Genomic DNA, 12,885 nt, shown 5'->3' with positions numbered 1-12,885 from the left:
AGAACCGAACAGTTAACGGGCTCACTTTCCGAGCCCGGGACATAATACACGCGGAGGAAGTCGCCATTGCATTGGCAGCTTGTCACCCCGCATCGCAAACCATCATCTCCGACTCGCGAGGGGCCTGTCGGTACATCGAAAACGGCTGTGTCGCGGACTTAGCCTATCGACTATTGAAACGTGACTATCAGGGAATCCCCGCACCCCGCCGTATAGTCTGGGCTCCTGCTCACATGGGATTAGAAGGGAATGAGGCAGCCGACGCCGCCGCCCGCGCGCTCTCTTACCGGGCATTCCCACTCGCCTCCCGCGATCAGGAAGACCTCGAATTTAATCCTGTCTATTCTTTCCGCGAAATTGTGCAGCATTACCAATCTGACCACAGCCTTTATCCACGCCCGTGTAAAGGCTTAAGTAAAGCGGAGGAGCGGCTTTTACTCCGTCTGTACACAAACACTATGCTGTGCCCGGCAGCACTAAAACACTTCGACCCCGCCTTTTCCGGCAGTTGCTCGCACTGTGGGGAGAAGTCTTCGGACATCTACCACATGGTGTGGGCCTGCCCCTCCAATCCTGCTATACCCCCTATCCCCAACCCAACCCGGGAGGAGTGGGAGGCGACCCTGCTTGGCTGTTCTGACCTTCAGGCCCAAAAGGCCTTGGTCCGACGAGCCCAGGCAGCAGCCGACGCCCTACTGTTTGTAGGTTCCGTCCCCTTAAGGGGTAGTGCCTGCATACCTCCCTTGTTTTCTTTTTTCTAATAAATGTTTTTACCACCACCACCTACGGAAGCGCTAAAGCCGCCGCCGCTACGCCAGCTACACTGCACAACACGGCGCGCCACGTAACCATAGCAACGCCGCCATTGTGCCCTGTCGATATGGCCGCCATGACGTCATTTCCTCCACACTTTTCTGCCAGCGCGCCGGCTGGGCATGCCCTCTTCTCCGCTCTTTTCTTCCTCCGTGCTCTTCACACAGATGGCCCCATGAGCTGCCGATGAGCAGCCATTTTCTGAACGTATGGGCGTCTATGGAAGCTTTGCTATACTCGCGGACAACTTTTCTTGGCAATGAAGCGAAGGCTACAGAGCCACAATGCACGTCTCCTACCGCTAATGAATGTAGGCCCACAATTGCGTCCATATTTTCTGCGTCAGATATAAAAAATACTCCTTCATTTTCTACATGTAGCTTTTTGAGACGGAACGCAGCACTCACAAGCGAGATATATGTATTTCTTTTACTTTATACGTTGTCACTTTGCGTTTTTGAGTGCGTGAAAAAGTCGCGCCTTTTACCCGTACCTTAGACGCTAAGCAGCGTTTGCGTCGAAATGCAACGCTAGTCATCACTTTCCACGGCGTTACGAGACGCGCGCCAAACCGGACTACTTCGCGTAGCAGTACATGTGCAGGCGCTCCGCCCCCGTAGCTTTCCCTTCATTGTCAAGAAAAGTTCTCCGCCAGTATACCAGTTAGATTTACCTTGCCGGAACGCTGTAACACTCTAACGCTATGAGCCCGTGGCTGCGGGCGGGCTGATCGCGTCCCTGTCGTGTGTGCAGCGCCGACTGTCCGAGTGCGTCCACTTCTGCCACTGCATGAACGCGCAAATTGCGCCACGGGCGATAGCGTCCCTCTCCATCGGGCAAGGTCTGTGACGTCGCGGAGGGAGTGCGCAGAGCTTCTCTTGTCAAGGTGGTGTTGAGGGCTGGGCAAAGATACTTTAAAATTGTATCGCGAGACGATACAAGATACTCGTGCAAGAAGTATTTGAGATACTGATACAAGGTACTTCCGGAATATTTGTATCCGATACGATACTTCCCAATTGTATCTTAAGATAGTTCGATACATTGGCAAATTTGCTATTATAGATCCATATAATGAAGCAGCAAACATCAATGTGCAAAAGTGTTTACTTCAAAATTCCTTAACTGCGGCCAAGTTTGTTTAATTTTAATGAAATATATGATTATACCCCGGAAATTCTGTCTCCCTTGCTCAACGCACATTCAGAAACAACGTATTGGGATTTCTTTGGTTGCTTACGATAGCAGCTCTTTGTACGCTGCGCTGTCAGTGGTTTTCGCTTGACGCTTCTGTAATTGATGGGTGTCACTGCTATACTTCGCGACCAGCAAGCGGGTTGCAACCTACTTCTAAGAACGTCATGAGGAAGCCTCTGCACTATGACGTAAATGCCGCTATGCAGTCTTAGCTTGTCCGTAAGCGTATAACCGTTTTCGTAATACCGCATCACGCGACAGGTGTAGAGCAGCAACAACGCTGGTAGAGATATTCTTTATGAGTCATCGTGTGAAGACGATAACTAAAGAGTATGGGTGTGCGAATATTGGAGTTTCCAATTCGAATCGAATAGTTCCTAATCGAATAATTCGATCCGACTTTCGAATAGCTAGTATTCGAAGTTTCGAATAATTTGAAAGGACGAATATCTAAAACGCGACAAAGGCCAGTAGTGCAACTTGGTTAGGGTAGGTTGGCTAAAACTAACGCTAACGTCGCCATTCGTTAAACTTTCACTGATATCCTAGTACAAAAGCGAGCGCATGTTGATCTTAAAGGAGATTTTGTCATATCCGCACGTAGACACACACATGAGAAAACTGCCAAGCCCTTCATAACTTCGCACTTCGCTCCCCAAACGAAGGCACGGACTTCCTGCGTAGTTCGGTCGCATATGCCGCAAGCGCCGTAAGACGACCTGACCTTGGCCTGCTAAACCCTCGGTGATTGGCTTTGCATGTAAAAATTTGTTTTTGCTGGGCATTCGCCACTGCCGCACCGCACCACTAGTTCAGAGACTCCCATCGTTCCGGCGCGCAGTTAAAACACTGCTGTGAGCGAGCACCCGAAGACTTTTCAGCCCGGAGCACCCATGGCGATGAAGCACAACATTACCGTTGTCAGATGAGCCTTATTGCTCGACCATGGGGAAGGAAAACTAGCTACCGTACTCCCCTCTCTTAGGAGGTGAGGAATGCCGCTGCTGACTGGAATGGCGGCTCTTCTATCAACATGCATGCGCGCCCAAGAAAGCTGAAACAAAAACCTCTGCCGAACAAGTGCGTAATGAAGCTGTCAGCACGCTGTAGGGTCCGTGACGTTTTCTTTGTCTTGCCGTAACTGGCGGTACACAGTTCGTGTAAGTATACTATTCGATATTCGATTTGATATTCGATATTCTTGGCCCCTACTCGGCACTATTCGATTCGAGATTAAATTTCACTGTTCGCACACCCCTACCAAAGAGTCAACGCTCACAGTTCATTGAGGACGGGAAACTGCAATGATTTTTCATATTGTACTTATCTGCTGGCGTAAAGCGTTCGTTATCAAAGTATATCACTAACGTGCAACGTGATAGAAGGAGGCGATCATTAGAGCACCCAGACGTAGACGGCTAGATAGGTAGATGGATAGATAGAAACGCTCAAAGTGCCAGAGGTTCGCTAAGAAATGCCTCGCATTTAAAAGTTTCGTTCACATGAGTCGAACCCATGACGTCTCGGTACGCGACGATGGCTTGCGGGCGTTTAGCCCGCTGAGCTACCGCCAAACACATTGCGGAGGCTACATGAACGCGCCTTTTATCTTTCACACTTTCCTTTCACACAGCTCTTTAATAGATGGAAGTTGTGAGCGTCCCATTTATAATGGGGAGGTGACATCTGTGCCACCACGCTCGAAAAAAAAAAGTCACAGTTTCGCCGCAAGGGCGAAGCAAAGAATGCGATAGCAAGAAACCAATGCTATACGAGGTGAGGCTCGCCAATGGATACTCTCAGTTTGAACAGCGCTCCTGTTGCAAAGGCGGCCGAAGCAGCGAAGCAAACTAGCGTGCTTCAAGTGTCGAGCTGTGAAACTTGATAGTTCGCGCTCATCTTCTGTTTGTTCGTTTAGCGGCGTCTCTTGAGCTCGAGTGACTTTCGTACGCTCCGTAACATGAGCGCGGACATCACGGTGAAAGCGTGAAACATCCCTCTTCCCCTCATCACGAGAAAACCGCGCGAGCAGACAGCGGAAGGGCAAGGTGCTCCCTGCGCAAATATAAGAAGAAGCGAGCGAGCTCGCCGACGACTTTTAAATGCGCCCGTCGCGCTCCTAGCGCCATCTCGCTGGTAATGAAGAAACACTTATAAGCGCCTGCCGTTTCTGAGTCCGTCCAGCGAGAAAGGGTGTGTATATAACGCTCGCCGTTAGCTACGTGGGGGATCTGCGTTTCGTGGCGTAGTGGTGAGCGCCACACGCTGCGGAGCAAGAGGCCCCTGGTTCGATTCCACGCTTCGGAAGCATTTTTCTTGAATCACTTTTCTTTGGGGTTTTTATTTATATATACATACTTATACATATACGGTGCATGACGGCGGCGATGGCGATGGCGGCGGCAAAATTCAGCCGAGACTGTCCATATAATTGCTATCGCAATAAAACGCGCCGTTTATACGACCGTACTATTCGGCGCGTTTCCAATAGAAGTGTAATTTCGTCAACGCTTTAGCACCGCCAGTAGGCGGCTTTAGGCCAAACCTCGCTCACAGCATCCATCCATATCGAAAAATAGCTCTCCGATGCTTGCCTGGATGTCGCACCGCGTTTCCTGCTCGCCATGTGAGAATTAAAGGCCAGGCTAGAGGGGAGACACGACGCGCGTAGCGTTTCTGTTCGCGTTTCACGAAGCTTTGGAGGAGTGCATATCGAGTAACAGTGTTTATTATGCGCTTGTTGCCATCTTTGCGCGGGATTCACCGTATGCGGTGTCCGCGTGCATGTTAGGGACTTCAGCTACCGCAAGGGTTCAATAGTTGTCATGGGCGTTAGTCACCGGTACAGAAATGTACCACTATATAGGCGTCAACGTGGGTGCGTCCATATGAAGCGGTGCTGTATCTGCCAAACAGCAGTAAACATTGTACGAGCTCTTATATACCAACAAACTATAAATAGTCAACTATATACTTTCGTTTTATATCGATTCCTATGACGGAGGGATGAGCCATCTTTTTTTATGATGAATCCCGATCAGCTAACTGAACTTTCTATTATAGAACACCTCAACAAGTTGAATATTGGGCTATGGTTTGTCGCACTTAAACTGGTTCTTGAAGAAGATGCCGAGCCGGCCAGACGAAAGGGTCGCGATTCGGGCGTGTTGGTTGGTCATACTTGTACGAGGTGAGCGCACAAAAAACATGGACAATAGAAGACACGTACACACACTGGCGCCAGTGTGCGTACGTCTCTTCTTTTGTCCGTGCCTTTTTGTGCTCTCACCTCGTACAGACGAAATGGCAGAGCGCTCGGTCCTTTCGTCTGGCCGGCTCGGTCGTTTCATTTTCCGTGATGCGCTGTACCAGTCAAAACACAACTTTTCCATACATTTTTATCTAAGAATAACAGTCAATACTTACCATGGCGTTTTTTTCTTAAACGCCTAATGCGGTGCAAAGTTCTTTCGCACATTACGCATCATGGCCTGTCACCGAAATGTTTCTTCATTTCAAATGTGACAACAACGGCACTGCTGAATAACATGCTCACCCGTCGAGCGCCATGTCAATTAGCCGCTTGATGCCGCAGTGCTCGAACACGTCCTCCTGGGTGGCCTCCGGTTCGAAAACCACGGTGAATGTGAACAGCTTGGTTTGGCCACTTACTGGCTCCTCCACCTGTTCGCGCCAACGACAAATGGTTGGGTTGTGACCTTAATTTCTGGTCGAATCACAAGAAGTTTATCCTAAACAGTGCATGTCTTAAAATGAGTGTTGAAACAAAATTTGTGAAGCTCCGTCTTTTGCTCTGAAACAGTGACTACTGAGTGGTTAATCGCGGCAAATAAATTTATTTGACCCAGTACGAGACGAATACATCACCCTTTGTATCCCAGCGTCCACATATGTGGACAAAAAAAATCCGGCAGATCCCACGCACTGTGGGAATCGATGTAATGCGAAGCAGCCAGCAAAGAGCTGCATACATCGCTTTGTTTATTTTTGAGCCAAATGAAATCATTCGTGCCATGGCATCTAGTTCACCATATATCGCATGTTTGCCATGCACGCGCGCATGCGCAATGTGGTATATACCGTGCCAATGAAACGTATATTCTGGTATATACACTGCATGACTGGTCATTTATGTTCATCACATACTCCTGTCATGCCATACCAATTTCGGTATATATTCAGTGATCTAAATGGCCGGAAGCGCACCATAACAGTGTCATGTAAATCATACCGTACATGACATGCATAACATAATTCGCATGTTAGGACCTGTCATTTATGTTCGTCATAGAGTCACATCGCACAATACCAATTTTGGTGTATATCAAACGAGCGAAATGGCCGCGAGTCCTCCATGAGCGTGGCGTGTAAATTATGCCATACATGACATGCATGTCATGGTTTTCATGTTACCACCTGTCATTTATGTTCGTCATACATTCGCGTCACGCAATGCCAATTTTGGTGTATATCAAGCTAGCGAAACGGCCGCGATCGGACAATGAGTGTGGCATGTAAATCATGCCGTAAATGATATGCATATCATAATTTTCAAGTTACCACCTGTCATATATGTTTGTCATATAGTCACGTTGCGCAATACCAATTTTGGTGTATATCAATCGAGCGAAACGGCCGCGAGCGCATCATGAGCGTGGCATGTAAATCATGTCGCACATGACTTGCCTGTCACGATTTTCATGTTACCACCTCTTATTTACGTTCGTCATACAGGCGCGTCGCGCAATACCAGTTTTGGCGTATATCAAGCTAGTGAAACGTCCGCGAATGCACCATGAGCGTGGCATGTAAATCATGACATGCATGTCATGGTTTTCATGCTACCACCTGTTATTCATGTGCTTTATACAGTCACATCGCGCAATACCAATTTTGGTGCATATCAATCTAGCGAAACGGGTGCGAGCGCACCATCAGCGTGCCATGTAAATCATGTCGTACATGACAGGCATGTCATGATTCTTGTGTTACCACCTCTAATTTACGTGTGTCATACAGTCGCGTCGTGCAATACCAATTTTGGTGTATATCAAGCCCGCGAAACGGCCGCGAATGGTCCATGAGCATGGCATGTAAATCATGACATACATGACATGCATGTCATGATTTTCATAATACCACCTGTTATTCATGTTCTTCATACAGTCACATCGCGCAATACCAATTTTGGTGTAGATCAACCTAGCGAAACGGCCGCGAGTTCGTCACGAGCGTGGCACGTAAATTATGTCGTGCATGACACGCGTGTCATGATTTTCATGTTACCATCTCTAATTTACGTTTGTCATACAGTCGCGTCGTGCAATACCAATTCTGGTGTATATCAAGCCAGCCAAACGGCCGCGAATGCACCATGAGCATGACGTGTAAATCATGACATGCATGTCATGGTTTTCATGCTACCACCTGTTATTCATGTTCTTGATACAGTCACATCGCGCAATACCAATTTTAGTGCATATCAATCTAGCGAAACGGCCGCGAGCGCACCATGAGCGTTCCATGTAAATCATGTCGTACATGACACGTATGTCATGATTTTCATGTTACCACCTCTAATTTACGTTCGTCATACAGTCGCATCGTGCAATACCAATTTTGGTGTATATCAAGCCAGCGAAACGGCCGCGAATTCACCATGAGCGTGGCATGTAAATCATGACAACATGACATGCATGTCAAGGTTTTCATGTTACCACCTGTTATTCATGTTCTTCATACAGTCACATCGCGCAATACCAATTTTGGTGTATATCAACCGAGCGAAACGGCCGCGAGTGCGTCGTGAGCGTTGCATGCAAATGATGCCGTGCATGACACGCGTGTCATGATTGTCATGTTACCACCTCTAATTTACGTTCGTCATACAGTCGCGTCGCGCAATACCAATTTTGGTGTATATCAAGCCAGCGAAACGGCCGCGAATGCACCATGAGCGTGGCATGTAAATCATGACATACGAGGGCGGTCCGATAAGTACTTAGCCTCACCGCGAGAGCGCGACTCTATCGCATGAGACATATAGTGACGTTAAGTACGCTCTCTTGGAGGGACACATGCGAAGGTCCAGTCGAATCGGGCTCGCGGTTTTGTTTTGGCCGCTTGAGGAAGCAGGTGATGTTCGTGTGTCCGTTAAAAATGGAAAAACAGCAATATTGGTCGGTGATTCCATTCTTGTTTTTAGAAGGGAAATCGCGCAACGAAATGAAAGAGCGACTGGAGACCGTCTATGGTGAGTCTTCTCCTTCGATGGCAACCGTGAAAAATTGGTTCAACGAGTTTAAACGTGCTCGCACGTCTGTTTTTGATGAGCCTCGCCCAGGCGCCCCACAAACGGCTACCAAGGCCGATAACGTGGCAAAAATCCACGACCTCGTATTGGCAGACCGCCGAATGAAGGTGCGCGAGATAGCTGAGACAGTAGGCATCTCAAAATACCTCGTGGGTCATATCCTGCATGAAATTTTGGGCATGAGAAAGCTGTCTCCGCGATGGGTGCCGCGTTTGCTCTCTCCGGACAACAAGCGCGTCCGTGAGACCACTTCAGAGCAGTGTTTGAAGCTGTTTAAGCGTAATCCGAAGGAGTTCCTGCGTCGTTTTGTGACCGTCGACGAAACATGGATCCACTGGTACACACCAGAGACCAAAGAACAGTCGAAACAGTGGACTGCACCCGGAGAGCCTGCTCCGAAGAAGCCGAAGACTGTCGCATCGACCGGAAAGGTGATGGCCACCATTTCTGAGATTCTCAAGGTGTGATTTTCGTCGACTACCTTGAGAAGGGCAAAACGGTGACAGGACCCTACTACGCTGAATTACTGGGCCGATTCGACACCGAATTGCGCAAAAAAACGGCCACATTTGGTGAACAAAAAGGTGCTCTTCCACCATGACAACGCGCCAGCTCACAACTGCGCCGTCACCACGGCCAAGTTGGTCGAACTGGGCTACGAAGTGGTGCCCCATCCAGCGTATTCTCCAGATTTGGCCCCGAGTGATTCCTTCTTGTTTCCCAACTTGAAAAAGTCACTCGCCGGACAAAATTTTGAGTCGAATGAAGAAGTTATCGCCGCCACAGAAGCCTAATTTGCAGCCCAGGAGAAAACGTATTTTTCTGACGGGATCAGGAAGTTGGAGGATCGTTGGGTCAAGTGTATAGAGTTGAAAGGGGACTATGTTGAGAAATAAATCGACGCCATTCCAAAATTTTCGTTTTTCGTTTGAAGGCTAAGTACTTATCGGACCGCCCTCGTACATGTCATGGTTTTCATGTTATCACCTGTTACTCATGTTCTTCATATAGTCACATCGCGCAATACCAATTTTGGTGTATATCAACCTAGCGAAACGGCCGCAAGTGCGTCATGAGCGTGGCATGTAAATCATGACGTACATGACACGCGTGTCATGATTTTCATGTTACGACGTGTCAGTTATGTTCGTCATGTTGAAATGTCTCATCATACCAGTTTTGGTGTATATGAGATTAACGGAATGGCCTCAAGAACCCCAAGGCCGTGGAATGTAAATCATGCTGTTCATGACATGCATGTCATGATTTTCATATTATGACCTGTCATTTATGTTCGTAATACGGTCATGTTATTCCATACCAATTTTGGTATGCATCCGATTAACGAAACGGCCAGTAGAGCACAAAGTCGTAGGCGGCTAGATAGATAGATAGATAGATAGATAGATAGATAGATAGATAGATAGATAGATAGATAGATAGATAGATAGATAGATAGATAGATAGATAGATAGATAGATAGATAGATAGATAGATAGATAGACAGACAGACAGACAGACAGACAGACAGACAGACAGACAGACAGACAGACAGACAGACAGATAGATAGATAGATAGATAGATAGATAGATAGATAGATAGATAGATAGATAGATAGATAGATAGATAGACAGACAGACAGACAGACAGACAGACAGACAGACAGACAGACAGACAGACAGACAGATAGATAGATAGATAGATAGATAGATAGATAGATAGATAGATAGATAGATAGATAGATAGATAGATAGATAGATAGATAGATAGATAGATAGATACGCTCAAACTCGCAGAAGTTCGCTAAGAAATGCTTCGCATTTAATATCAGTGAAGTGGGATCACGCTAGCCAACGCATTGCCTTAAAATCGATTTGGAATGTTGGCATGACTTGAGTATTTCTTCTATATGTGTAAACTTCTGTGAACAAACAGCGGTTAGTGAGCGCAGAACAATGGCATTATTCTCAAGTCCCCTGTAGAAAGACTTTGGTCTGGGCTAGTTGGTTCATAGCAATGGGAACTTTTCATAGGTTCATAGCAATGGGAACTGTCTCAAACTTTTCGCACTGATCCGGCCTTGACATGTGCAAACTTGATAGCCGCTTCGACGTGTCAGTCCAGAGTCAGCGCTCGTTTGTGTTGCGTGTTCTTGTCCATTGTCTCAGTTGCGCTGTGCCTTCCCATTCCCCTGCAGAGGTGCTTGCCTACATATTTTTGACGAGTTCGCTCTAAATTCGTTAGAGTTTTAAGCTATTCGGCTTTATTTGAGGAAAGGAAGGGTTTATTTTGTTTTTGAGCGACTTTTGTTGCACTGTTAGCGACCAAAGTTCTCTAAGTTGAGTTGTCGCTGCAGCGCCCCCTTTGTGGACGCCAGGCATACAGAGTTTTTGTGAGAAGCTGATAGAACTCCGCATGGTAGTAGGACCCGCTTCCTTGCCGTACGAATCTGCACAAAACATTATGTGTAATATAGCTAAATAAGCCTTGCAGAAGTTATTTTGAATTTGTTTGCTTTATTCAGGGCGTGGATGAAGCGAAGAAGGCATACATGCCATAATTTTTTAGCTGACTAGCGGAAGGGAATGTTCCAATTTGGAGAGCACCGATAATTAGCGCGTTGAAGCAGAGCCACCATCAACAAGTAAACTCCTCAATGCTACTGCTGATAATGAAAGCATTCAGTTTGAACGTAACCATGAACGCACTGGTAATGATGATCGACGACGATAAAGATGATGACGCACATGTTGTAGTAGAGCTGTGGGCAAGCCCTTGAATGGTGATAATGATCGTTGTTATGATATGGGTTCGGGGAGCAGGTTTAGTGCATAGTGTCAGAGACGCTCGTCAGTGCCGCAAGGAAGAGGACGCGACTGGCACGGCACACAAACATATATTCTGACATAGAAATACACAAACAAACAAATACAAAGCACAGCAAAACAATGAACGCGCGAAGCGTCTTTAGAAAAAAGTTCAAGTAAACGCCGCGCTCACGCTACAGGCCTTGACTTGGCGTCGTGGCTGCGTTGCGGGTCTTGCTTGAGAAGGGCCAGGCGGGATGTCGCAGGTTCCTCTGCGTCCACTGGGCGCCGGGGCCGAAGACGTGTCGTTGCGAGGTCCCTCGGGCGTTCACGCTCGACCGGGTCCCTCCGACAGATGTTGGCCTCCCGAACGCTGACGTCCAACCAGGCCAAGGCGTCTTCTCTGCTCCAGCTCCTGGCTCCGTCTGATCGGTCGACGTGGCCTGTTCCTTTTCTTCTTCTTTTTTTTTCTCGCGCCACGCGGGCACGTGCAGGGAGGCATCTTCATGATGGGTGAACACTCCTATTCTAGTGCGCGTGCTTGCACGTTTTCGGCGCCGCTTCGTCGTCTTCTGAGCGGCGTTAGGGCACCTCATCACATAAGCCCCCATTTGAAAAAGTGTTCGAGGGGAACACTTCAACGTGGACACAATCCCAGTCACACTGTCTTGACAGCACACACTTTGACATCGCTTGACACATACACGCGAAAGATATACAATGGATGAAGACGAAGATAGATCATAATTATATTACAGCCTGTTCCCACACTAATATACAAAGAGGTGGCAGTGAGGGTATTGACTAAATGTAGCCACTCCTCGTTTGTAGCCACCATGGGAGTAGGTTTACTATACAATATCGCAAAACATATGTGATATCGGTCCAAAGGTTTCGTGGTCACATAATAGACAATAACTGCTCTCACAGAGGTGCAAACAGAAGTGAGTGACATCTATGTTCTAGACAAAAACAGGATATTGGTAACATACAGACACATCACGAGGAAGGTAACTTTTCTTAGCATACATAACGTCATCGGTAGACTGCCCAAAAAACAACACACTTTTCTTGTATCTCACAAACTTGCGGTGAGCACTGTCGCACCAAATAGGCTGACTCTGAAGCGCTAGCGCGTGGAAGTAGTGTTCATGTTTGTGCACATGGGCATGGTGAGCATATGCCTTCCAATCACGTTGTGCAAACCGTGGCACCTTACTGCGTCTCCGGTGTTGGAAGCTATGTTTCTTTCCCTCGTCATTTTCTCCGCAGTCAGCCTGTCGTGCTGTTTGCTGCAAACAAGCCAATTTAATATTCGGTGCTCTCAAGCAAACTTTGGGATAGTTTGCCTGCCGACGCTCGATTTTAGAGGCGATTAATTTACGCCTGCGTTTCCTTGCATTCTCTGTTTGTTTGCCCCTATCAAGGACGTAGGGCCGAGCCGTTTTCTTTCTGAATCTGAAACTTCCCGTTGTGTCTTGGGCTGCTTTCCTTGCGTTCGGAACACGATTCTTACGCTGTATCTTCAGCTCCGCAAATAAACTGTCGGATACTAGAATACTACATCTACAGCCAATCTGGGAACATCTGGTGTCATACACTTCATTGAAAACGCAGCCATCATTTTGGCACACAGTTTCTTCTGCTTCTTCATGGTGCCATTCGCTGACCCTACTCGGAGCGATCTCACCTACTTTGCTTGAGATAGAGTGTGTCTCATTCGATCCCGCAAG

At 47.5% G+C, this 12,885-nt stretch overlaps 1 protein-coding gene across 1 annotated transcript in view; it reads right to left on the bottom strand.

Moving 5' to 3' along the window:
- The window catches only part of LOC125758189 (kinesin-like protein KIF12), a 258,592-nt gene that overhangs the window by 53,191 nt on the left and 192,516 nt on the right, over window positions 1–12,885 (bottom strand). The window contains exon 4 of the mRNA XM_049415047.1: window positions 5,567–5,694. Coding sequence (XP_049271004.1) covers window positions 5,567–5,694 — 128 coding nt within the window. The remainder of the gene's footprint in view (window positions 1–5,566; window positions 5,695–12,885) is intronic.

This window comes from Rhipicephalus sanguineus, chromosome 4 (genome assembly GCF_013339695.2).
Source record: "Rhipicephalus sanguineus isolate Rsan-2018 chromosome 4, BIME_Rsan_1.4, whole genome shotgun sequence".
NCBI classification, from domain to species: domain Eukaryota; kingdom Metazoa; phylum Arthropoda; class Arachnida; order Ixodida; family Ixodidae; genus Rhipicephalus; species Rhipicephalus sanguineus.
The sequence above is the reverse complement of the archived record's forward strand: the minus strand, read 5'-3'. Positions and strand labels throughout refer to the sequence as shown.